The following is a 26,742-nucleotide window of genomic DNA, read 5'->3' as shown; positions in this document are numbered from 1 at the left end:
ACGAAAGGTGTTTGTTAACAAGTCCTCATTCAACAATGCATACACGATTAAGAAAATGCTTGAACAAATGGATAACATATGTGCCAATTTGTGACAGGCTGAAGATAAAAGAATTATAAGAATTTTTTTTTTGGAAAAATTGAAAAGAATAATCCCGCCTATGCTCAATTTGCTCAAAACAAGCCAAGTTTTGAAAATTCTGGGAACAAGCCAACCTTTGCCCCCTATTCTCAAAACAAGCCTTTTTACCCTAGAAAACCACCCTTTCCTACTCCCCCACCTCGAAACTTCTCTAAAACTGTAATATTTTATGATTTAATATATTATATTTTATAAAAAAAATAGTTATTTTTATTTATGCATGTTGATATTTTGCTAGCCATATTATGCATGTTGTCAGTACCCTTATCATATGATTTAATTTATATTAATTTGATCATCATTGATATCCACAATGTTTGTCGTCAGTGCTTGCCCCTCGAATTTTGGAGTTGTAGGTTCTCTTTTTTCCGGCTATTAATATGTCCCTATGTGTGGGTATCAATAAGAAAGGTAATCACATTGCCGTAATTAATTTTTTTTTTTTTATTGTTTGATTATAAATTGTTAGTATTAATTGTACTTCGTATTGTTATGTGTATATTTTATAATTTGTGAATTATATATGATCATAATATATATATACATGATTAGTGTGTGGTATAATATGATTCTAATTGCCGTATTATTTTGTGATATTGATTGATTGTGTTATTATTCTAGGGTTTTTAATGTTGTTTCTATAGGGAGTATTGTTTCAAGGTTTAGGGTTGTTAATGCAGAGTAATGTTTTTGGGTTGAGATTTGATTATATTTGGGTTATTAGTATTTTTTTTTAGAGTTGAGATATTGTGATCGAATTGTCATGTAATTTGGAAAGTCGTGCCATTATTGAGATACTATTTATCATCAAGTTTATGATTATTTGATCGATGTATGAGATCAAAAAGGTTGAGATTATTATTCTGTTCTTGGTTTGAGGCTCAGCGTAATATACTTTAGTCCTTAGCATGTTGGTAAAAGGATGATAATCATGGGTTAAGAATGAGGTACAATCTTTATTATTTATTTTTCTATGGTCCCCTACGGTGGGAATTGGCCCGTATGTGCTCTGGTTGGTGTTTTTCTGGTTATTGAGAGTATTCAAGTTTTTATACTTCTAGGTTTGTTATTCGAATTACCCATGTCCAAGGCTAGGTATAGAACAACGAGCATGGCTCACTTATTGGGTATGATCAGTTAATTGAGTAAAAGGTTCGTACTACTGTTCGAGGTTGAGTTGATAAAGGTTATTTTTTTTCAGAGTACAATGTGTAATGTAGTTTTAAACTACATTATTTAATTGAGCTTGTGTTGTCAATCATTCTATTATACAATATATTCTGATATGTGATGATTACTCAGCTTTTTGCTGACGTGTGTGTGTTGTTTTGTTGTGCTACTTGTGTTTTCGGCCATGTCTTTTTCTTATGGTGGCCCTGCGACGATCTATTTTGGAATTTGTCCATAATGGTGAGCAGACAAGATTGTTTTAGCAGGTTGATCAAGTGATCGTTGCTAAAGGAGCTCAAGTGTTTCGATTAGTATGCTATAACGACTTTGTAAAGTTGTATAAATAGCTCACCTAGTTTTTATTGGGTTGTAATTATTGGGATTTTTGTAAGCCTTAGCACTTGATAGGTTGTCAAGTGTGGCAGTAATACCTCCGATTTAGGTGTATGCTTCCGCAGTATTATTCAAAGGTTGTTTATTTTTCCTTTATTTATTGTTTATTATTAGCTAGTAAATCGGGGGTGTTACAAAAACCCAAAACCCCAACCTTCAAAACCCACCTTAAAACCCAAAACCCCACTGCCGAAACCACCTTAAAACCCAAAACAACCCAAAAATCTGATTCAAAAATCCAACCTAACAAAGGGACCAAAATCAATCAATTTTTCATGCTAATAGAAGTTAAATTAATTGAAATTCCTACAAAATCTGATTTTAAAGAATAAGGAAGCAATGAAAGCTTCATCCCCCCCATAACCTCTTTATTCATCCCCATAAACAACCTTTACCATACGAAAATAAACCCCAACCATCACCAAAAACAACCTAAACCACCGGATCTTAAAAATTTTGCAAGAGAGGAGAAAGTGACGGCACAGCGGCGGTGAGAAGGAGCTGGTTCAGTAAAATCGGGGAAGCGCAGGGAAAGGGAACGAAAAAGGAGAGCAGCAGGCTGGTTTTTTTTTTTATAACTTTTATTTTTTTTTCCAAAATAATTATTTTAAGATAAAAACCAATTAGAAGGTGACATGTGGCAAGTCACCTTCTAAAACCAGTTTATAATTTTAAAAACCGGCAAAAAGACTGTTTTGAGAAAATAGGGGGCAAAGGTAGAATTTCCATAGCTTGGCTTGTTTTGAGGAGGTTAAGCAAAGGTGAGATTATTCTTTTCAATTTTTCCTTTTTTCTCCATATATTTATCTCTAAAAAAATCTCTAATTTCTCTTGGTGAAGCTTGTTGGAACATCAACTCTTCTAACAGTCTACAAGCCATTGTTTACAGAGGTAAGACCTTGAAAAATCTTACTATAATACACCTAATATTTCAGCACTCTATTTATATATTTTATTAAGAAAAAATTTGGTTTAGTTTATATTCTCTTTCAAATTTACAAATTATTTATCCACTTTAAGTTTCGAGGACGAAACTTGTTTTAAAGAGGGTAGATTGTATTAACCTAAATTTTCTTATTTTAAGTTTCGGGGACGAAACTTGTTTTAAGGAGGGTAGATTGTAATACCCGTGTATTTTGTAATTTTATCAAATATAAAAATTAAAATTTTCTTATATTCTAAATTATATCTTTTTATTTAATAAATTTTTATAAATTTTTAAAATCTCATTTAGTTGACTCTTTTATGAGCTATAAGATTTATATATTCTTAAACTCTATATATATATATATATATATATATATATATATATATATATATATATATAGGAAGGCTCTCGTGAGAATTTTTCTTATGTGAGAATTTTTCATATGTGAGAACACTTTTTATGTTCTAAATTTTTACTCATATGTTCTAAATTTTAAATCTGATGTTCTAAACTTTTTCTTAGGTGTTCTAAATTAAATCAAATTTTCAAATTTAGTACTCACATGTTCTAAACCATAAATTAGTTAAGTTTGATGTCATAAATTTTAAATACCTTGTTCCAAAATTTTAACTTATATGTTCTAAATTTCAAAACGTGTGTTCTAAAAATTTTAATTATATGTTCCGGATTTCAAAGCATATGTTCTATTTTTTTACTCGTATGTTCTAAATACGTTAGTCACCCTTTCTATACTCTATATTAGTTTGTTCTAAATTTTTATTCACATGTTTATAATCTTAAATTAGATGTTCTAAATTTTTATTCACATGTTCATAATCTTAAATCAGATGTTCTAAATTTTACTAGTATGTTTCAAAATTCATAAAGCAAATTTTATAAATTTTTAATCACTTGTTCTAATTCTTAAATCAGATGTTCTAAACTTATTACTCACACAAATGTTCTAAATTATTACTCATATGTTCAAAATTTTAATTTGAGTCACATGTTCTAAATTTTAACTCGCATGTTCTAAATTTTTATTCACATGTTCTAAATTTTTACTCACATGTTCTAAATTTCAAATCAGTTCTCATATAAGTATGAATTCTCACATATGAAGCTATTCTCACCGGATCCCTTCCCTATTTGTATATGTATATGTATATGTATATACATATATATAAAACATCATCAGCCGTAACTCGTAACTCGTTAGCCGTGAAGGTACCAAATTGCTTTCCTTCACTTTTACGTGTGATTTCTAAACCAAACATGCTGATGAATCTTTTATTATGATGTATTATCATCCATATAATTATTTTGATCATGTAAATCAAATAATTTTCACCTTCCAATGTGAATTTTGCTTACGGCTCGAGTGTGGTCAAGTATACACAAGTAGTTTTGCAATGGGTCTCTTGTGTATACAATGTCAAATTGGATCGAGTAATCTGCTTCGTTTGAAGGTAATCACATTCGTCGTCTTGGAGTTATTTGATTATTAATTATTGTTTGTATTGATTGTACTTTGTATTATTCTGTATAAATTTTATGAATTATTATTTGTTTAACCAAGATTTATATATATGTGATTAGTGTATTGTATTATAAAATTTAATTGTTGTATTGATTGATCGTGTTATTTTTCTAGGGTTTTTAATGTTGTTACTCTAGGGAGTTTTATTATTGGGGTTTTAGGGTTACTCATATAAATTATTATATTGGGTTGAGATTTGATTATATTTGGGATATTAGTATTATTTCCCTAAGAGTTAAGATGTTTATGAATCAAATTGTTATATTAATTGGGAACATGTGCTATTATTGAGATATTATTTACTAGCTTGTGAATGGTTATTTGATCAAGTATGAGATCAAAAGGTCGAGAATTATTGTTATGTTCTTGGTTTAAGGCTCGGCGTTATGGTAAGAGGATGATAAACATGAGTTAAGAATGAGGTACACTCTTTATTATTTATTTTTCTTTGGTCCCCTACGGTGGGAATTGGCCCGTATGTGGTCCGGTTTATGGTGTTTTTCTGGTTATTGAGAGTATTCAAGTTTTTATACTTGTTGGTTTGTTATTCGAATTACCCATGTCCAAGGCTAGGTATAGAACAACGAGCATGGCACACTTATGGGTTATATGAATTGATTGAGTAAAGGTTCGTATTATTATTCGAGGTTGATTTGATAAAGGTTATTTTTCATAGTACAATGTGTAATGTAGTTTCGAACTACATTGTTTAATTGAGCTAGTATTGTCAATTATTCAATTATACTCTATATTCTGATATGTGGTGATTACTCAGACGTGTGTGTTGTTTTGTTGTGCTACTTGTGTTTGCGGCCATGTCTTTTTCTTATAGTGGCCCTGCGACGATCTATTTTGGAATTTGTCCTTAATGGTGAGCAATTTGTCTAAGCAGGTTAATGAAGTGATCATAGCTAAAGGAGCTAAAGTGTTTCGATTAGTGTGTTTATATCGACTTTGTAAAGTTGTATAAATAACTCACCTAGATTTGTTGGGTTGTAATTACTGGGATTTTGTAAGCCTTAACACTTAACAGGTTGTCGAGTGTGGCGATAATACCTCTGATTTAGGTGTATGCTTCCGCGGTTTATTTTAAAGGTTGTCTATTTCCCTTTATTTATTGTTTGTTATTAGCTAGTAAATCGGGGGTGTTACACTTACTCTAACAACTCTTCATGGAGCAGAGTGGGAAAGAAAAGGTTGAAGGAAGTCGATGAAAATTTAAGGAAGGGAAGTGTTTTGTTTTAGGAAGGAGATGTTGGACCAAAAGAAGGTTGGGGACAAAAAGTGTGAAGAGAAGATTTGGTAACTTCACCATATGGCAACAGGGTAAAATTGAGTAGCATTGTTGAGGCTGCAATGAAACCATGCAAAAGTCATGTTAGTTGAAGTGTGGTACATACTAAAGATGGGATTGAATCTGAATTCATCGAGAAGACCACATTTGAGGTTTAGAAATTACATCCTCAATTTCCACAAATATTCCACCTTTTACCTTTTTATGAAGTTTCATATTTATTACACCATTTCCCTTTTAGGAAACTTATACCTTGTACATTTACCAAATTACCCTTACTAAAACCCATGTGAAGTGTCCCCCACCCTATTTGCATATACTTATTAGTTAAGACAAGGACATTTTTGCCATTTTATTGCTCTCTCCTACCAAATTCCTTATCCTTCCCTCCATGATGCAATATTTGTGGGATGAAGGAAATTCCAAATGACTTGGATTAAAAATACAAGTCATAATTTGTGTGCTTGGTCATTATTATATTGTCTTACACTATATGAACTTAGAAGCCTTGAACTTTGTTTTATTTCCCATAATAAATATTTGAAGGTGAATTGAAAAGAGTTCAAGTCTTGTATCATAAAATAGAGGAAGTAATCCACATTTTCTTTAGCCTACTCTTTCATGTATGTTGAAGCATCTCTAGGTAGGGTAGGTTGCAATCATTATATTGTTCTCCTAGTCAGTGTTCATACATTATGAAAGGGATTTTATTTAGCAGATTAAGACAAGATATGTTCTTTCATCGTTTGGATGCTCCGTGTTGAATAATGAAAATTGCGAGTCAATTGAACCAAATTGATCCCATCACAAAAGGGAGAATTATTGTTTTGCTTACACTGCTCTAACCTGCAAACCTAGATTTCCTTCTCTAAAGAACAATTCAGTGGACATCCTAGTCAACTAATTTTTAACTATATGTTCTTTTGGGATGAGGATGCACCTCAAGGTCTAGTGTCCATGATTAATGGTTGATCCTTCGTTGGCCAATTTCCCCATATATTCCAACTTTCCACCTCAAACAAATAACATTATCTCTGAAATCAACCAAACCATGGAATCATCACTTACAGGTTCAACATTCTAACATTACACAACCTATGCTATATCATTTCACATTCTTGAGAAGTATATTTCAAATAATAATGATATCCAATCCCGATATTCAAAATAGCTCAAAGTATAGAGGCTATAAAGGTCCTAAAGCCTAGGGGTCAAAGCAAATGTGTAAGGTGCGCACCTCTTTGATAAGAACCTATGAGGCATACTAGAAATCAGATCCAATGAGATAGAAAAGAATAAGGAAATGGAAACAAAAGCTTTAAGAGAAAAAATGTGTCGGAAAGAAGGAAAAAATTAGGGTACAGAATGCAGATGTATTAGTAATAAAGTATAGCAACAAAGTGTATCAATACAATATTCTGAAAGCCTTTTCTTTCCTCTGTACCCCTATCCATTACAAATGATCATAATTCATTCCTGACAAATTCCTAACAAATTCCTAACAAATTCCATCTAATACCATTCTACTTCATGGCAAAGAAATACCATAACTAACTTTACTATTCCCAAAAACGATGCTAACAAAATATGGGTTGTAAAACCGCCCTTTCTTTCCTTCATACACACATGAAGTGCAAATCCCTAGCCTTACGTGGAAGTGTAGCAAAGTACACTTAATAAAAACTAGGTCGGCTAACGCGCGCATCGTGTGCGCCATAGTTAGACATATTCAAGGAGCACTTTCATTTTGGCCCTATATCACAACTTTAACGGCCGGTAGCATTAATGAACGAAAATACATAAACAAATATTTTTAGGGGTGTAAATGTTCGCACACTAATTTACTGAGGGTTTTTGCTCGAAATAGCATCCTAAAGACCAGGTAAGGTTTTCTTTTGTTACAAACAATGATTTTCCGTTATTGTTTGACTCATATCTACTATTTCTCTCGCTATTAAACATGAGGGGACCAAGACGTTGCGCCAATGCGCCTTGCTTAGGAAGACCGAGGCGTTTTGGGTTGCGCCTAGCCTAGCGCTTAGGCACTCCTAAGGCACGCTTTTTAAAACTAAGCTCATTTGTGTACCAAAGCGCTATACCAAATATTCAGTCTTACTCTAAGTTAGCTTAAACCCTTAAACCCTGTAGATTCAACATTGGCCTCTATTGCTCGAATTTGACATTTACTCCATCTTTAGTTTCATCCACCAAAACAATATCATCCGCAAATCACATACATAATGGAATCTCATCTTAAATTGGCCTAATTACTTCATCTAGAACCACTGCAAAAAGAAAAGGGCTTCATGTAGACCCTTGATGCAATCCAATTGTTATAGGAAAATCTTTTAAAACCTTGCAAATGTCCTCATATATATTGACACATCCAAATACATATCATTAACCAAGTCCACGTACCTTCATGGAATACCTTTCTTTAACATTGCCCACCAAAGTACCTTTCTTGGCACCTTGTCATCTGCCTTCTCTAAATCAATAAAAACCATATGGAGATCTTTTTTTTTTTGCCCTATATAACTCCATTATTTGTCTTACCATATGGATATCTTCTATAGTATATCTCCCGGACATAAAATCAAATTGGTTATCTGATTGCTTGTGCATACACTCAACCTATGTTCAATCACTCTTTCCCACAACTTCATAGTGTGACTCATAAGCTTGATCCCATGATAGTTAGAGCAAATTTACGCTTCTCCTTTGTTTTTATAGTGCGGGTGCAAGGTACCCTTTCTCCAATCTTGTGGGATCCTTATAGCCCTCCATATCTTGTTAAAGAGGTTTGTTAACCAATCAATACCTGTCTTAGCTAAACACCTCCACACCTCTATTGGTATACCATTTGGCCAACTGCCTTTTTAGGCTTCATCTAAAGTATAATTGTTTAAACACTATTTATAATAATTACCTAAAACTTTTTAAAAGGTTAATTAAAGGAAAGGCTTCATCTATTTTAGTTTTAAAATTTTTTTAATCCAATTAACATGACACGTGGTGTGGAGGTGCTAGGAATGGGGAAAGGGTGGCCACACCGCTTATGTAGTGCGTTAAAAGGGAAGGGGGGACCAATTTTGAAGATGGTCGAGGGGAAGAAAGGGGGGCAATTTTTGGGGTGGGGGAAGGGGGGTCGATTTCAAGAAGATGGGAAGGAAGTGGTCTGTTTTAAAAGGTTAAGATTCGAGAGAGGATGGTTTCGAGGGTTGTGCTATGAAGGGGGTGCCGGATTTTGGTGTGGGGGTAGTGGAAGGGGTCGGAAGGGGGTAGTTCGGGGTGGTTTTGGGTAGCTTGGAGGGGGTGGTTGTGGGCTGGTGCTTGGATTTAGTTTTTATTGATTTTTTTTTAAAAAAAATTATTTTTTGGACCAACCTCGTATTGACATATATGTCCCTGATATAATAGGTTGATGACCAGATGGAATTGATAAAAGAAAATGCATATAAAAGTTGGGATTATTGCAGTATAATTGAAAGTTGGGATTATTCAAAGTAAATTGGATAAAGTTGTAATAATAAAATGATTTATTCCTCTAAGTTTTTATCGGTTATGTGGCGTGTCGAATACTCCCGAAAAATGCCTCCTATATTTATATATATATTGGATTAGATTAGTGAAATAAAAATCAAATTGTTAAGATTTGCTTGAAAAGAATTCTTGCTAAGAATCTAAACTGTTTAATAAGCTTTTATGGCCACTACTCTAAAGATCAAACTTATAAATTGTTACCAACTAAGACTTTCTGCAAGTTTCATTCATTAACACTATTTCAAACCATCGATACATTAAAGGGTCAAAAATCTCAAGACCCATATTGATCTTATTGTTAAGTGCTTCATTAATAAATATCATAAGTGAGGTTTTGTACAATTATACCAAGGGCCTATTCGAATTGCACGCAAATATTTTTGTTAAGTAGTCTAAAGCCTCTAAAACAAAGTTATAACACTAATATTTGGGAAGTAAGGCACGCCCGAAGGTGATGTGTGTATTTATATTACGGTTTTATTCCCCGTCCCACAATCATTTTAATGTTAATTTGAGCTCTATGGAATTTTTACTGCTAATATGTGCTATTTTGTAGAAATAGTATGAATTTTTGAATTTCCAAAGTTATGGTGATTCCCGATCATTTTGGACCATTACGAAATACTAGAGTCGGATTGCATTGCTAATACAAAGACTCGCTGATTAAGGGCTTGGTTTTAGGAGAAAAAGGGCCACGATAATTTAAGTCACGAATTAATCTGAAGAAGGCCCTAAATGGCAAGGCACAACTCAAATATCCTAAAAATGGCTAGCAAAATCGAGTTTGTTTTCGGCAGATCACTAGAGATTTACAAGAGAAAAGGCATGCCTGGTTAGGAGACCATTTGCCCGATTGGGCACTTGAGTCTTCTTACGAAGCCTGATTGTTATTGTTATAAAAACGAAGACTACCAATTTCTTAAGTAAGCTTTTCATTAATTAATTTCCAGCTTTAGTTTTGGAGAGATTCTTAGTTTTAGAGCACTTTTTAATCTTATTGTTGAATTCAAGCTTTTTATAATAACAAGTTAAGATTTCCTTTCGCTTGGCATTATTTCTTAACCCTTTTATTACTTTATTTTAGTTATTGCTTTCAATATTTTTACTGGAATTGTTATGATTAATTTAGATTTAAATGTGTAAGTAGTGTAAGTAGTTTAATTCTAGGGTTTTTGGGATCCATGATTAATATGAAGGGATAATATGTGATTGTTGATGTTGCATATTTATTTCCTATTGATTGTTTTAATTCTATGTAATTAGGTTTGATTTTGTACAAGTATCGCAATATTGATTTTATGAATTGAGAGATGTAATTTTGATATTAAGGTTAGTTTCAATAAGTAAAATTAGATCTAATAAATGCGAAATCTTGTTATTTCTAAATTATGTGACTAATAAATGCAAGAGCTTGTTAATGTGATTAATCAAAATATTGACTGTTATGTTTTACCCCGGAGTATTATTCATTGGTGAATCTATAGCTTAAGCCTTTTACTATTGATTATTTTATTTAGTTCAATTACTATTTTAGTTTAGCTTTATACAAACCATACTCGTTCCTTAATAATTTAGATTATATTAATTGATTAAGAATAGAAAATTGTTGTTTCCCTTCGACCTTGCTTCCTAACTACCTTGTTAGTGGACTATATGATTAAATTTTGAATTGGTGATTAAGCGATTGGTAAACTACCTTCATTCTCAATTGAAGGAGCAACAAACCAACAAAAATACATAACTACATAAGGTAACAATGGATGCTTGACAATATACACCATTAACCAATAAGGTCAACCTTCCCCCTTAGAGGAATTAAAAAAGAAGTCTTGAAATGTGTGGTAGCAGAACGATATTGTATCATTAAATCGGTGCCAATAATCGAGCAAAATGCTACTAAAATGAAGATAACAAGAAGAGCCAAATAAAAAGGAGTTGTAACAGTAATGGCTTGGGGAAAAGCTTACGTAAAGGTGATAGAAAGTACCACTACGGGCAACATTTAAGTTCAAATAATAAAAAATAAAAAAGCAAGATAAAGTATTGAGCCTACCTGTTTCAAAAACAGAGCTGCGGTGATGGAACCACCTTGACGCCCCCCGGTGTTAACCATATCAGCCACTCCTGATTTCATCGAGTCCCAGTAACTTTCTTCCAAAGGCATCCTCCAGAATTTCTCTCCAGTAGCTTCTGATGCAGCAAACACCTCTTTGGCAAGTGCGTCATTGGGTGTAAAGACACCTGGACAACAAACAGGGATGAGTGAGTGCTACTGAATCATATCAACAATCAAAGACAACAAGATGAGAGAAATCCTTGCCTTATGGAACTAATCAGGCCCTATTCTCTTCACTTTATTCAAATCGTTTCAGTAAAAATAAGCAAAATTAAGTTCAGTTAACTAATAATAAGTTTTAATCGGTAAATTTCCACAAGTTCAAGGAACAAATGTAATAGAGATGAATAAAAATAAGTTTTAATCGGTAAAAATAATTAAGTATAGCAAAAATAATTTAAGGTTAGAAAAAATAAGGTGAATAGAACAAAGCCTAAACAATAACAATATTGATTAACTTTGAAGACCACTTCAACCATGTTTGGCAAATTAGTTGATGGCAAAGAAAGATCTTAAGTATGCACTTTACCTGCTATGGAAGGTCCCAAAGCAACAACACAGGCTCCAGTTAATGTTGCGAGATCAATTATCTACCAAAGATAGAACAAAATAATAAGCGCATCTCTTGGATGCCAATTCACACACAAAGAAAAGGATTGATCAAAGATGGATTTTCTGTTAAAATAAAAAAACGATCATAACACCTAGCTCACAATCTCGTTAGGATTATACCATGCATAAGAGTAAAAATGTAGTAAGCTTGCCTTCTAAGAAGTTCAACACATTGTTACATAGAACGTGGGGCAATACAATTTGCAATACAAGTACGGGGGAAGTAAAAACCTCAATTACTAAATTAACACAACAGCAAAAATAAATAGTTCTTCATAATATTACACAGTAGTTAGGACGGCTAATTATGTGATGTCTTATGTATTACACCATTAAAATAAGTGAGCATTTTTACAAGAATAAAGAATATGAGGAAACATAAAGAGGCCACGTAGACAAGGACCGCATGCTTTTTTCTCCTCTATAATAGTTATTATTTCCTTTAAAAGTAGACCTAACATGTCATAGTTGTCTTTAGTAGCTAAAAGCAGTTACTAATTTTATGCGTAAATTACTTTTTAACTATACTCCTAATAGTTGGGACAAACAACATTGTCAAGTATGCAACCCTTCCAAGCCCACTCAATTATGATTAAATATATTTAATGAAATATTTTGCTGTTATCTCTAAACAATGAGAGATAAGACTTGCTAGGAATCTGTTGCTAATTTTGCATTAACTCAACTAAATAATTGATTAGAAGTTAGGACATAACAGTTTTAGAGGATTTGGCAAGAGTAATGAGAAGTTGCTATGGTGTAATCCTTTCATGGCAATTTCAAGGAAGGTGTTGATCTTTCTGTGTGATTTATCTGATGTGGTGTAAATTTTAGGGTTTAGAGGAAAGCTTGTCCTCTTTTGTTTGTGCTCTTTTTTTTTTTTTTTTTTTTTTTGAGTTGTTAACATAATTCCTGTTCTTAACAAGACTAAATAATATTCAACATTGACCATTTTGAAAATGTTATCTAAATAGATAGCATAGGCCGTTTATGATAAGACATAAATTTCTAATAAACTAATTAAAAATAAAAAATTTGACTTCTATTGTTCTACAACCTATGTTTCTTGGACTCTGGTGCTCGTCACTTATAACTTAGACGAAAACCCTTATGACAAAAGGTGATATGGGTTTGGAATAAAGAATAAAACTAAAGTGGTATATGGTTGGAACTTGATTCTTAATACTCTTATGAGCCATACCCACCTCTTGGGTTTTTGAATCCCATACCTAGTAGGTTTGAGGTATAGGTTTAAAACTGAATTTTATAAAAAAAAAAAAATTAAAACTAGGTATTAGTTTTACTCATTCCAACCCAATACCTCATAGGGGTGTGCAAAAAGAGACCTGAATTCGAATTAGAATAGGTTTGAAATTAGGTGATTTTGGGTTTTCGGTCTAGGTTTCTGGTTTGGAGACACCCACTCCTTCCCTCTTGGTCCATATACAAAGTTTTTTTTTAAAACCTACATAGACACTCCCTCCCTCTCAAAACAAAAACCCTACCCACCATCCCTCTCTCACTCATCCTAACTCCCTCTTTCAAAACAAAGAAGAGAAAACACTAAAGAACCAATACTGTGCACATTGTTGGCTACTAGCGAGGATACACCGGCGGCCACCAATCCACTACTTTGGTCTTGGGGCCGATAACAACAACATATATAATCGTCTTTATTTCCTTTTTTAGGGATTCATTTTTTTAAAAAAAAAAAATTTGCATTACATTATTGCTTTGTTGTTTAGATCAACAGGTAGGAACCTATGTTAATCGGACACGGCTTATATCGCAAAGTGTCTATGTCGACAAGACACTTCACGGACACGAACACCAATCCTTCACTGTGTACTCGGACACTCCCATAGAGAGGAGAGGAAAAAAGAGAAGAAACATGAAAGAAAAACTTATCTATTCGAAAACCATTATTAGTATACAGAAGATGGAGAGAAGAAGATTGCCATTTATTAGGAGAATTTACTGAGGAAGAATTATAAATAAAAAAAATAAGGGTAGACATAATTAAAATGTTAAAGCTTTTGTAACATATAATTTATTAATATAAATTTAAGTGATGTATTGATGTGTCCCCGTACACGTGTCCAAATATCGGACAGAGTTCCCGTGTCCTAAAATTCTTAAATTATGGATCTTGCCTGTGTCCGTGTTCGACACCTGTTCCTGAGTTCATGTAACATAGGTAGGAACCACAAAAGTATGTTAATTATTAATTTTTGGTTTTAAATAAAAGAAAAAAAATTTTTGATTTTTTTAATACTAGTTCATTGAATTGCTGTAAGCTTTATTCATTTTTGGAATTTAAGTACTATGTATAATACTATAATGTACATTCCCCTTTTTCCAACTTGTTTGTTTTAATTCAATAATTTCAAACTTAATGTTTCTAAATTCTATACTTTTGAAAGTTATAATCGTTGCAAGGTGTGGGATTATTAATAGCACTAAAATCAATGACTCGACTTAAAGGATAGGGATTAATGGGTAATTGGCAATGGGCAGATTCTAAATTTATTGAAGGATTTATGGTGAATGGAAAAACCCCCTTGATAAAGTTATATCTGCAGTTCCTCAAGAGGAATTGTCGAGATGCATGGCTAATTTTGCTGATGAGAATGGGTGTTGGAAGTAGCATAAATGTCAGCATCTCTTACTAGTGGCATCATGTCTTAAAATAGCGGGCATTAAGCCGCCTTCTATCGTATTCTTCAAAAGGCTAGTTAATAAACCAAACCCTATTCATAGCGAATATGCAACATCCCGTAGAGTTGGGTGAGCTGCGAGTCTAATATTCATCACTTCGAGCTCGCACAATGGTGCGTAGCTTGCCACCGAGAAGAGTAAGGGTATAAGATATTCAACAAAAGGCTTGTTCTCTTTCAGCGACAACTAAGAATGCATTAAACGTAGGTAGGATCCAATGTATTGCATATTTATTTCTCCTCTGTTTCATATAAAATGACACATTCCATTTAGGTACTTTTGTCCATGCATGCTTTCTAATGCAAATATCCTTGATTACATATTAGCAATAATAATAAAAATTTGATATTTGAAAGATAGATGTTTAAGACAAATCTAACTAAATCCCACATGACTGCATTTTTTCTCAAAACGAAATCACAAAGCGAAGGCAAAGCAAGTTATGTGAATAGTGCACAAAGTCAAATTGTGTCATCTAATTTGGAGCGGAGGAAGTAAGTTGCTTTTATAAATATTTAGATCTAAGTCATCTAACCATGATAATTAAAATAAATAAATAAATATATATATATATATATATATATATATATATATATATATATATATATATATATATATATATATAGAGGAAAACTCCGATTAGGTCCAATCACCCATACCTAAAATCAATGAACCAAACACCTCCTTAGTCTTCTTTAGACATAATTAAAAATGGCCCTAAAACAATGAAATTGAAAACAAATATCAAGCAAAAGTATCACACAAACATCCACACAAAAACACTACAAGGTTGGGGGTAATAAGAATTGAACACTCATGAATTGTGCTAGATGTGAGGGGTAGAGGAGCAACCCACTTCAACTCTCCATCCTAATGTTTGTTTGCAGGCACATGCATGCATATCCATTCAATCATCAATTTGCAACAATATCTACCACGTAAATATACCTTCTCTACACCTTGATTGCAAGTGTACACCAAAGCATCTGCAAGAGTAAGCCTACCTTCTGCATCGGTATTGTTTACCTGCATTCAGGATTATGATTGGAAAGCAGAAGTTAGATATTGAAACACATACAAGTGAAACACGCAAACAATACTTTCTATAAAATAACACAGTAATTACTGTAAATTAATCACATGACTCTCTTTAGTGATTGATCTTTTTTCTTTTTAAATGATTGATGACATGTGCTTCATTCAATAACATTCTTTATGTTCTAAATTTTAAATCTGATGTTTTAAACTTTTCTTCGGGTGTTCTAAATTAAATCAAATGTTCTAATTTAATACTCACAAGTTCTAAACCATAAATTAATAAAGTTTGATGTCATAAATTTTAAATAACTTGTTCTAAAAATTTTAACTTATATGTTCTAAATTTTAAAACGTGTGTTCTAAGATTTTTAATTATATGTTCCAGATTTTAAAGCGTATGTTCTATTTTTTTACTCGTATGTTCTAAATTCTTTACTCACACTTTTTATAATTAATCATTTGTTCATAATCTTGAATAAAATGTTCTAAATTTTACTCATATGTTTAAATTTTCATAAAGTGGCGTGTATAAATTTTTAATCACTTGTTCTAATTCTTAAATCATATGTTCTAAACATATTATTCACACAAATGTTCTAAATTATTACTCATATGTTCAAAATTTTAATTTGAGTCATATATTCTAAATTTTAACTCTGTTCTAAATTTTTACTCACATGTTCTAAATTTTAAATCAGTTCTCATATAAGTATAAATTCTCACATATGAACCTATTCTCACCGGATCCCTATATATATATATATATATGGTGAGAATAGGTTCATATGAGTAAAAATTTAGAATTTAGAACATGTGAGTGAAAATTTAGAACATGCGAGTTAATATTTAGAACATGTGACTCAAGTTAAAATTTAGAACATATGAGTAATAATTTAGAACATTTGTGTGAGTAATATGTTTAGAACATCTGATTTAAGAGTTAGAATAAATGATTAAAAATTTATAAAATTTGTTTTATGAAATTTTAAACATATGAGTAAAATTTAGAACATCTGATTTAAGATTATGAACATGTGAATAAAAATTTAGAACAAATTGATATAGAATATAGAAAGTGTGAGTAAAGAATTTAGAACATACGAGTAAAAAAAATAGAACATACGCTTTAAAATCTGGAACATATAATTAAAAATTATAGAACACACGTTTTAAAATTTAGAACATATAAGTTAAAATTTTAGAACAAGTTATTTAAAATTTATAACATCAAACTTAACTAATTTATGATTTAGAACATGTGAGTACTAAATTAGAACATTTGATTTAATTTAGAACACCTAAGGAAAAATTTAGAATATAAAGAGTGTTCTCACATATGAAAAATTCTCACATAAGAAAAATTCTCACGAGAGCCTTCCCCTATATATATATATATATATATATATATATATATATATATATATATATATATATATATATATATATAATCATGACACGTGGTTCACGTGTGAATTTTCACCCTACACATCGCCCTATCCAACACCATTTTTTCCTGAATCCCCAAAGCACTAATATCACTCTCAAATCTCAATCATTCTCTTCCAAGTTTTCTAAGATCTTCCCCTACCCCTCGCAATCCTAACGCCAAGGGGCGTAACCGGATTTTAAATCTACCGGGGCAAACCGACTAACCCCCCGTAGCTACCACCTTGTGTATTTTCACATACAAGGTGATTGTCATTATCATCAATTATCATTGTTAAACCTTCTATAGTCCAACTATATATCATGCTTAGAATTACTCGAAAAAAATAGGAGAAAATATTTTGTATAAGCAATTAAGCATAATGCATAAATAAAGACCCAAAAAAATCATAGAAAGGGCAAAGTCATGAATTAAACAAATATTACCCACAAAATTTATAAAAGAAAATAATAAAAAAATTAAAAAAATTAAAAAAAAACAAAAAAAAACACATACATCATACTAAAACACTAAATTATGAATGAAATTAGTTAAAATAAAGGAAGAATCAAAGAAAACAAACCAATTAAATAAAGATGAATTTCTAGGGTTGAAATTGTATATAGAAAATTGAATTTTGATATCATATAAGTGATGATTCAAGAAATTTAAAAAGATTTAAAGAGGAATTGAAGAAAGGTTTAAGCAAAAGAGAAGATGAACTGACATTGGCGAAGTAGTCGAAGTCTCTAGAAAGCAAGTGGAAGTCTGGAGTTTTTAGAAATGGTTTCGTAATTAATTTTTAATATTGTTTTAATTTTTCAAAAAAAACATCAATAAAAAAAATTACGTTATAGCCTATATGCATCCTCTACCCCTTGTGTAAAAATTACACCTACTTACCACTTAAACAAGAAAATAATTATGCCATAAAAGGGAGTTCAATAGTACTAAACTTTACAGGGGCCATATTAAAAAAAATATATTGGCCACGGGATTGGGCCACTGCCAACATTTTGCAACGCTCCAAGCCTCCTAGTACAGGGCCAAACCACCTGAAATGATTTTCCCTCATCTTGTACTCAATAGATATAACCCCTACTTTCTTCCTAATGATCTCATTCTTCAACCAACACTTGATTTTTTTTTTTTAAAAAAAAAAAAAAAATAGTGAAGATGATAGATAATAAAGCATATTACTCTTTTAGTGCTGCTGTGCTTATTTTAGAGCTGCTGTGCTTAGGCTGCTGCTATGCTTAGCTGAGGTGGCATTCTGTTATCTTCCTTTTTTGTCTATTTTGGTACACTGCATGTATTAGATTCTCTGCTGATTAGTGCATGTATTAAGGTGTAATGCTGTAACCGGTTCTCATTCAAGCAATCAGAAAATATTCCTCCCTCTTCTCTGAATTCTCTCTGATTCTACAATGAATTTCATCTGAGTATTGAAATCATCTTATTGCAGTCTTCATGGTATCAGAGCCACTCATTGCAGTGCTGGAAATTCTTACAGATTGATTGCTCATATATATAGATTGATTGCTCATATATATCTCTCTTCTCTCTACTCTCATCTTCTTCTTCTTCTCCTGTTGTGTTCTTTTTCTTCTCTTCTCTTCTCTTCTCTTCTCTTCTTCTATTCTATCATCTCTCTTTCTTTTCTTCTAATATCTTCTAAATGGCTGGTGGAAGTGGAAGAATCAGCTTCCAAGACATGCTCAATCCTCTCTTTCTTTATCCCTCTGACAGTGCTGCTTCTGTCCAAGTTGATAAACTCCAAGGATCTGCTGATTATAGATCTTGGCGCAGAACCATGGAAATCAATCTCTCTTCTAAACGCAAGCTGGGTTTTGTTCTTGGCACTGTGCTCAGGCCAACTGATGATGAGCGGAAAGGAGAGCTTTGGGACACCTGTAATAACATGGTAATTGCCTGGATCACACATAATGTATCTCCTATTGTTAAGAAATCAATCATGTTTATGACTTCTGCTAGAGATATTTGGCTTAATATGGAAAAACGTTTTGCCTTGACTAATGGATCTAGAAAATACAAAACTCCATGCCTGTAAATTAATATTTCACTATGTTGAATGTTGTATGGGAGGAATTGGACTCCATGAATTTGCTTCCTACTATTTCTAACCCAACTGCTAAAGTGCAATCTCTCTTGACTGCTATCCAAACTCAGAGAGAAGAGGCAAAGCTCTTCCAATTTCTGAATGGATTGGATGAAGTTTATAACCCTCAAAGAAGCCAATTGTTTCTCAGAATCCCTTTGCCATCTGCAGAAACAGCTGCAGCTGCTATGCAGCAGGAGGAGGCTCAAAGAGAGGTTCTAAACCTCAAGCCTGGGATTGAAAACATGGCTTTGTCCTAACAGGTCCTTAGTGTGCACTGCTTGTCAGATGCTGGACAGTCATTGGGTATCCACCATGGCACTCAAAACACAAATCTGCAGCTCCTCTAAATAGACCAAAATCTGGTGTATCTAACTCTCAGCAACGCTGGAAATCAGGTGGACACAAACCAAAACTAGCTGCAACTGTTCAATCCAACTCTGGGTTATTGTTCACCCCACAACAACTTGATCAAATAGCCAAAATGATGCCAAAATTGTTGTCTCGAGCTAAGGGATCTGATACTGATGATGAGTTGGAACATTTCTGAGGAATGATTACTTGTAATAATGCTGTAAACTCAGGTGTATGGATCATAGACTCAGGAGCCTCTAATCATATGACTCCTAATCTGCAGCACCTTGATAATTATACAAAGACTGTTAATGCTGCAAACATTAACCTTCCTAATGGTGAGAAATCAAAAATCTCACATATAGGAAGTGTTACTCTTGCAAATGGTCTGAGATTGGAAAATGTGTTGTGTGTGCCAAGCTTCAAGCAAAGTCTGTTGTCAGTTCATAAATTAGTCAAGGAAAATGAGTGTCAGGTGCAGTTTTATCCATCATATTGTGTTATTACAGACACTAAAACTCAGAAGATAAGGGGCACAGGACAAATGAGGAATGGACTGTACTATCTTGACAGTCACATGATTCTCTTGCTATTTGGCACCATAGATTGGGCCATGCTTCTCTCACAAAACTAAAGTTCATTCCATGTGTGAAACCTTTAACCTCACACAACTCCAAAGTGTGTGTGACTTGTCCTATGTCTAAATTTACCAAGCTGCCATATAATCTGAGTGATTCTCATGCTGCTGAGCCTTTTGACTTGATTCACATAGACATATGGGGACCTTATAGAGTCACCACAAAAGGAAAATACTGACCATTGTTGATGGTCATACAAGAACCACCTGGGTGTACTTGCTGCAACTCAAATTTAATTCTCTGCCTGGAAACATTCTATAATCATGCTCATACTCTTTTTGGCAAAAGCATCAAAGTCATAAGGTCAGACAATGCCTTAGAGTTTGATGATGGTCCCTGCAAAATTTTCTTTGCAAAATATGGGATAATACATCAAACATCCTGTGTAAAGAGACCTCAGCAAAATGCTAGGGTGGAAAGAAAGCATAGACATGTCTTGGAAGTGGCTAGAGCTCTAAGATTTCAAGCTGCATTGCCTCTATCATACTGGGGTGACTGTGTTTTGACTGCAGTTCACATCATTAACAGGCTTCCTACAACCATTCTCAGCAACAAAACTCCTTTTGAGTGTTTGTTCAATAAAGTTTCAGATTACTGTCATCTCAAGGTTTTTGGATGCCTGGCATTTGCTTCCAACCCAGATCACTCAACTGACAAATTTGAAGCTAGAGCAGTGCCCTGTATTTTCTTAGGTTATCTAGCAACTCAGAAGGGGTATAAGCTGCAGACCTTAAACAATAAACATAATTTTGTTTCAAGGGATGTGATATTTCATGAGCATATTTTTCCTTTACACTCTTCCTCTACTCAATTCTATATGCAACCTATTCCTGAGACTGTTACTCACAATGATCTTAAAATCTATGCTGATTTTGACTTTGTTATACCAAAAAATCAAGCTGATAATTCTTCAACTCCACACTCACCTATACCTACTCATTCTCAGTCCCCTATCTCTCACTCAAACCCATCTACACCTGCTACTTCATCATCTCCTTCCTCAGATACCTCACCTTCCCCACCACCTGAAAAACAACCATACCTCACAAGATTCCAATCTGGCATAAAGATTATTTTCTTCCCAACAAACCACCTCACATCTCAAACCTAGCCATTACTGAAATCCACCAAAATTTCACATGTTTCTTATCTGCTCTTCTCACTGCCAAAGATCCCATATTCTTCAAGGATGCTGTTAAGCATGAACATTGGGTTCAGGCCATGAACAAAGAGCTAGATGCCCTGGAATCCATTGGTTATTGGTTGCAAATGGCTGTATAAAACCAAGTATAACCCAGATGGATCCATTGAAAGGCACAAATCCAGACTGGTTATTCTAGGCTGCAAATAGAAGTATGGAATTGATTATTCTGAAACTTTTTCTCCTGTAGCAAAAATGACAACTGTCAGAACACTTCTTGATGTAGCAGCAATTGAACAGTGGCATGCCATTCAGATGGATGTCACAAATGCATTTCTTCATGGTGATTTATTGGAAAATGTATACATGAAAATGCCACAAGGTTATACTGGAATAGGAAGCAGAATCCAGTTATGTTCTGATCCCTCTCCGGTGTCCAAGTCTTCCTCATCTCATGTCTGTAAACTTAAGAGATCTCTGTATGGATTAAAACAAGCTCCAAGACAATGGTTTCACAAATTGTCTTACACCTTGATTCAAATGAGCTTCATTCAATCCAAGTCTGAGTACCTCTATTACTTTGATTCACATTTATGTGGATGATTTGCGTATTTGTGGAAATAATCTCCATGACATTGAGTGCCTCAAATCTGTATTGTCTAAGTCTTTTCACATGAAAGATCTTGGTCAAGTCAGATACTTTCTTGGTATTGAAATTAACAGAAGTGATGCTGCTTTCTTTCTTTCTCAAAAGAAATATGTCACTGACATCTTAAAGGAGTTTGGGATGTTGAATACCAAGCCTTTACTGCTTCCTATGGATAGTCATGTCAAGCTGACAGCAACCAAGGGTGATCTTCTACTGATCCTACTCCTTACCAAAGGCTACTTGGCAGACTTATATACTTGACCATTACAAGGCCTTACATCACTTATACTGTCCATATTTTTACTCAGTTTATGCAATGTCCCACCAATGTTCATGTGCAGGCTGCTAAACGATTGCTTAGATACCTTGCTGGTACCATTTCTCAAGGCATTCTTCTTGCCAGTAACTCAGCTGCTGACTTACAGCTTATTGTGACAGTGATTGGAGTGGCTGTCCAATGACTAGGAAGTCAACTACAGGGTACTGTATCTTTCTTGGTTCATCTCCTGTTTCATGAAAAGCCAAGAAACAGTCTGTTACAGCTCTTTCTTCTGCTGAAGCTGAATACAGGGCAATGGCACTTACCACCTGTGAAGTGTCTTGGCTTACTGCTCTGCTGCATGATCTTGGCATTACTAATCTTCCTCCAACTATTTTTAAATGTGACAATCAAGCTGCTCTTGCTATTGCAGCCAACCCAGTGCTTCATGAACGCACTAAGCATGTTGAAATTGATTGTCATTTTGTTAGAGATCAAGTCCAAAAAGGGTCAATCAAGCCTGAGAAAGTTTCTTCAACCGAGCAAATTGCTGATATTTTCACTAAGGTTCTTCCTGTGAAGTTGCATTCTAAGCATATTTCCAAGCTGGGAGCTTCTCCTTGTTCACACTCTCCAGCTTGAGGGGGAGTAATAAAGCATATTACTATTTTAGTGCTGCTGTGCTTATTTTAGAGCTGCTGTGCTTAGGCCGCTGCTGTGCTTAGCTGAGCTGGCATTCTGTTATCTTCCTTTTTTGTCGTTTAGCTTTCTGTTATTTTGGTACACTGCATGTATTAGATTCTTGCCTACTGATTAGTGCATGTATTAAGGTGTAATGCTGTAACCGATTTTCATTCAAGCAATCAGAAAATATTCCTCCCTCTTCTCTTCTCTTCTCTTCTCTTCTCTTCTCTGAATTCTCTCTGATTCTACAATGAATTTCCTCTGCTTTGAGTATTGAAATCATCTTATTGCAGTCTTCAATAGATAATACGGATGAATACGGATGAAGGGACTCTTCTTTCTATTCCACAAAACACCTTCTGTGGTTTGTTAAGAAAAGGAAGCGCACATTTGACATTCCCATTCAGACTACACAGAAGGATAGAGGATGCCAATCTTATTGTAAAATACTTAGCTTTTGACTAATCCAAAGCTCGTGCACTAGGGCTTTCAAAGCATATAGTTTTCACTATAGAACAGATATTCCCAAATTATTTTTTATTTTTTGAAAGAATATACCCAAATTAATTTAGTCACATATGCCAAATGCATATTATTTAATAATAAACCCATTGCTTTCAATAAACTACCTCTATTGTCTTTCCATTAGAAGCAGTGACTATGTCTCCAGGCCGCATACCAGTCCCACTAATCATATTTTCACAGGCAGCAACAATAAAATGAACCTGCACATGTCCAAGACCCTCAATGATTCATATACAAATTGTATTCGAAAATATAAACGAAGAATACAAATTCACAGCTTTAAAAGTTAAACTAGTTCTAGGATTCTAGCTTTACACAATTTGGAGAAGAATTTTTGTTTTTTTCGTTTTCCACTTATTCCTATATAATAAGTGAGAGAATATTTTTTGGTGACTTACCTCAACTCCAGCAGGCTTGATTTGACCAATTGCTTTTGCTGCACCTAAAACTGCTGCTGAACCGCCCATATCAAACTTCATCAGCTCAATTGAACAGCCAGGTCCAGTTTTAATGTTGTATCCCCCACTACAAAATCAAAGTGATACACTGAGAAATATTCCATATTCAGAATACAAATGTACTTCTAATAGGAAAGTACAGATAAAGACCACTCTTGACATTTGATGGGTAAGAAAAAGAACCTTACAAAACACACATCGAAATGTAAGAAGAATAAAGTCAATAATTCAGGAGAAGATTATCAGAGGCAACTATGCAATTAAAAACCCCCATCAATTGTCAAATTCTAGACAAAGAAATGTTTTGTTGAAAGGAGGGAGGGCAGACAAATAGGGACTGTGGGCACAGAGAAATTTTATGGGGCTAATAGCATGAGCAACAAAGACCATTTACATACTAAGAAGTATCACCCCCTCCCAGGGCATGATGCCATGATAAGAGACATTTAAAGTCAAATCCACAGTCACATACAGACTGAACAGCTCTTTTTTTTTTTTTATTGTTTCAGTAAGTAGCATCTCTTCACCCCCTCCCACGGTATTCTCATAGATGACTAAAGTAAATTCCAAAATCAGGCACCACTCTGTTTTCAATGGGTAAAACATCATTTTATAATGATAAAAAACCATCCCAACACAAACCCACCTGTCAAATGTCAGTCCTTTTCCAACAATCCCTAATCTAGTTTTTACTGGCCCACTAGGTTTGTAGCATAGATGAATGAAGTGAGGTGGATTTGCTGAAGCCGCAGCAACCGCAAGGTAAGATCCCATTTTCAGTTCTTTGCACTGCTCTACATTAAGAATCTTTGCCGACAGAACATCACTGTACATTGAGGCAATCTTAGAAGCCTCTTCAGCAAGTACACCTGAGGAATAAATTGAACACGTGTAGTTAGTCATAAAGGCATAAAGCTTAGTAGTTTATTCTTTCCTTATCCCCTCCTCCAAACCCAACTCAAGCTCAAAAAAAACAACAGATAAGACATGAATTTGATAATCGTGCACTACCCTCTTAGGTAGTTGAACATAGAAAGGAAAGATATTCAACTGAAACCGAATAAGATATAACATAACAGGCATCTAACCAGGTGTGAGTACGTTAGGAGGTGCATTAACCAGCTCTCTTCCAAATATAATTCCAGAACAAACATCTTCAACAGATTTGAGCTTATTTTCTAAATCAAGGCCAGTTCCAAGGCCAATAATATCCAAAGATTTAAGGAGTGGTTTCTTTGAGTCTGATTTAAACCTGTTATCTTCATGCATTCCAAGAATAGTACCTGAGACAGACGATAAATATATCTGAAGTATCAGGAATAGGACAAGCATTTCAAAAAAAAGAGTAGAGGCATTTAGCAGTTACCAGAAGTGATGGCAGAGACAGTGTTTAGGTTGGAAAGGGGGTCAGAAGAAGCAAGGAAGACAGCAATATTACGAGCTCGAACAGTCTTAGCAGCAGAGGCAAGAGCTTCGCCAAGAGCACGGTATGCTGGGATAGAAGGAGGGTTCGAACCAAGTCCGATCAAACCAATCCTTTTGGATCCAAAACCGTGAAGCCTAAGAAAAGTGGACTGGCCAGTCTTGCCCGTGAAATCTTCCTCAATAGAAGCTTCAGTTAGTAAACCACCGAGTAGGGAATCTAACCTCTTTAAGATAGAATTTTGAAAAATCATATTGTCATCCTTGCTCATGTCATTCTCTGTAACACCCACAGCAAGCAGGTCTCCTTTCCATTCTGCCACATCAATATCTTTAACCGCAAATGATATCTTCCTTGCAAACAGTAAATTAAATTAATTTGATTATTGTCAACTAAAGCCGATTGTGACAAATTTGAATTAGTTTCTTGTTGAGAGCATAATCAGGTAATGTTCTGTTAATTTAATTATTAGTTGTTGGTGATTCTAAACTGATATAACAACGGCGACGACTAATCGATTTTTCTATGGTCAGGGTATAAAATTGTGATTAAAGGAAACGAAAACAAAAGACAATAATTTTTGGTTGTTGGTGATTCTAGACTGATATAACAACGCCGACGACTAATCAATTTCTCTGGACAGGGTATAAAATTGTGAATAAAGGAAACGAAAAACAAAAGACAATAATTTTTGGTTGTTGGTGATTCTAGACTGATATAACAACGCCGACGACTAATCAATTTCTCTGGACAGGGTATAAAATTGTGAATAAAGGAAACGAAAACAAAAGACAATAATTTTTGGTTGTTGGTGATTCTAGACTGATATAACAACGCCGACGACTAATCAATTTCTCTGGACAGGGTATAAAATTGTGAATAAAGGAAACGAAAACAAAAGACAATAATTTTTGGTTGTTGGTGATTCTAGACTGATATAACAACGCCGACGACTAATCAATTTCTCTGGACAGGGTATAAAATTGTGAATAAAGGAAACGAAAACAAAAGACAATAATTTTTGGTTGTTGGTGATTCTAGACTGATATAACAACGCCGACGACTAATCAATTTCTCTGGACAGGGTATAAAATTGTGAATAAAGGAAACGAAAACAAAAGACAATAATTTTTGGTTGTTGGTGATTCTAGACTGATATAACAACGCCGACGACTAATCAATTTCTCTGGACAGGGTATAAAATTGTGATTAAAGGAAACGAAAACAAAAGCCAATAGAGAGAGATAAACCTGAAGAGGTTCAAGGGTAGCAGGTTGAGTGAATCCTAATGTAGGGCTGCTGCTGCTGAGAGAGTGCACCATCATCATCCTCCTTCCGCGGGAGTGGAGTCCTAACGGTGCAGTAGATATGCAAGTAGAGGCAGTAAATAGTCTCATAATTTGCATAGGTTGCAACTTCGAAATTACGGTGGCCGATGCAACCACTGAAGCAGCAGACACTACAGTGGCCGCCATTATCCCTATTCTGGAGCTGGAGCACTACTCACCAGTCACCACCTTCCGATTCCCAACTCAAGAACGAGCTATCTACGAAATCTTTTTTTTAAAAAACA

The 26,742-nt window shown here is 34.0% G+C and overlaps 1 protein-coding gene across 1 annotated transcript in view; it reads right to left on the bottom strand.

Moving 5' to 3' along the window:
• The window catches only part of LOC145593798 (leucine aminopeptidase 1-like), a 29,688-nt gene extending 2,946 nt beyond the window's left edge, over positions 1-26,742 (bottom strand). The window contains exons 1-9 of the mRNA XM_081650162.1: positions 26,420-26,742; positions 25,113-25,518; positions 24,835-25,029; positions 24,393-24,615; positions 23,687-23,813; positions 23,393-23,488; positions 15,404-15,481; positions 11,655-11,715; positions 11,063-11,250 (exon numbers count right to left, since the gene is read on the bottom strand). Coding sequence (XP_081506288.1) covers positions 11,063-11,250; positions 11,655-11,715; positions 15,404-15,481; positions 23,393-23,488; positions 23,687-23,813; positions 24,393-24,615; positions 24,835-25,029; positions 25,113-25,518; positions 26,420-26,644 — 1,599 coding nt within the window. The 5' untranslated portion in view covers positions 26,645-26,742. The remainder of the gene's footprint in view (positions 1-11,062; positions 11,251-11,654; positions 11,716-15,403; positions 15,482-23,392; positions 23,489-23,686; positions 23,814-24,392; positions 24,616-24,834; positions 25,030-25,112; positions 25,519-26,419) is intronic.

This window comes from Chenopodium album, chromosome 19, assembly GCF_948465745.1.
Source record: "Chenopodium album chromosome 19, dcCheAlbu1.1, whole genome shotgun sequence".
Classification (NCBI taxonomy): domain Eukaryota; kingdom Viridiplantae; phylum Streptophyta; class Magnoliopsida; order Caryophyllales; family Amaranthaceae; genus Chenopodium; species Chenopodium album.
The sequence above is the reverse complement of the archived record's forward strand: the minus strand, read 5'-3'. Positions and strand labels throughout refer to the sequence as shown.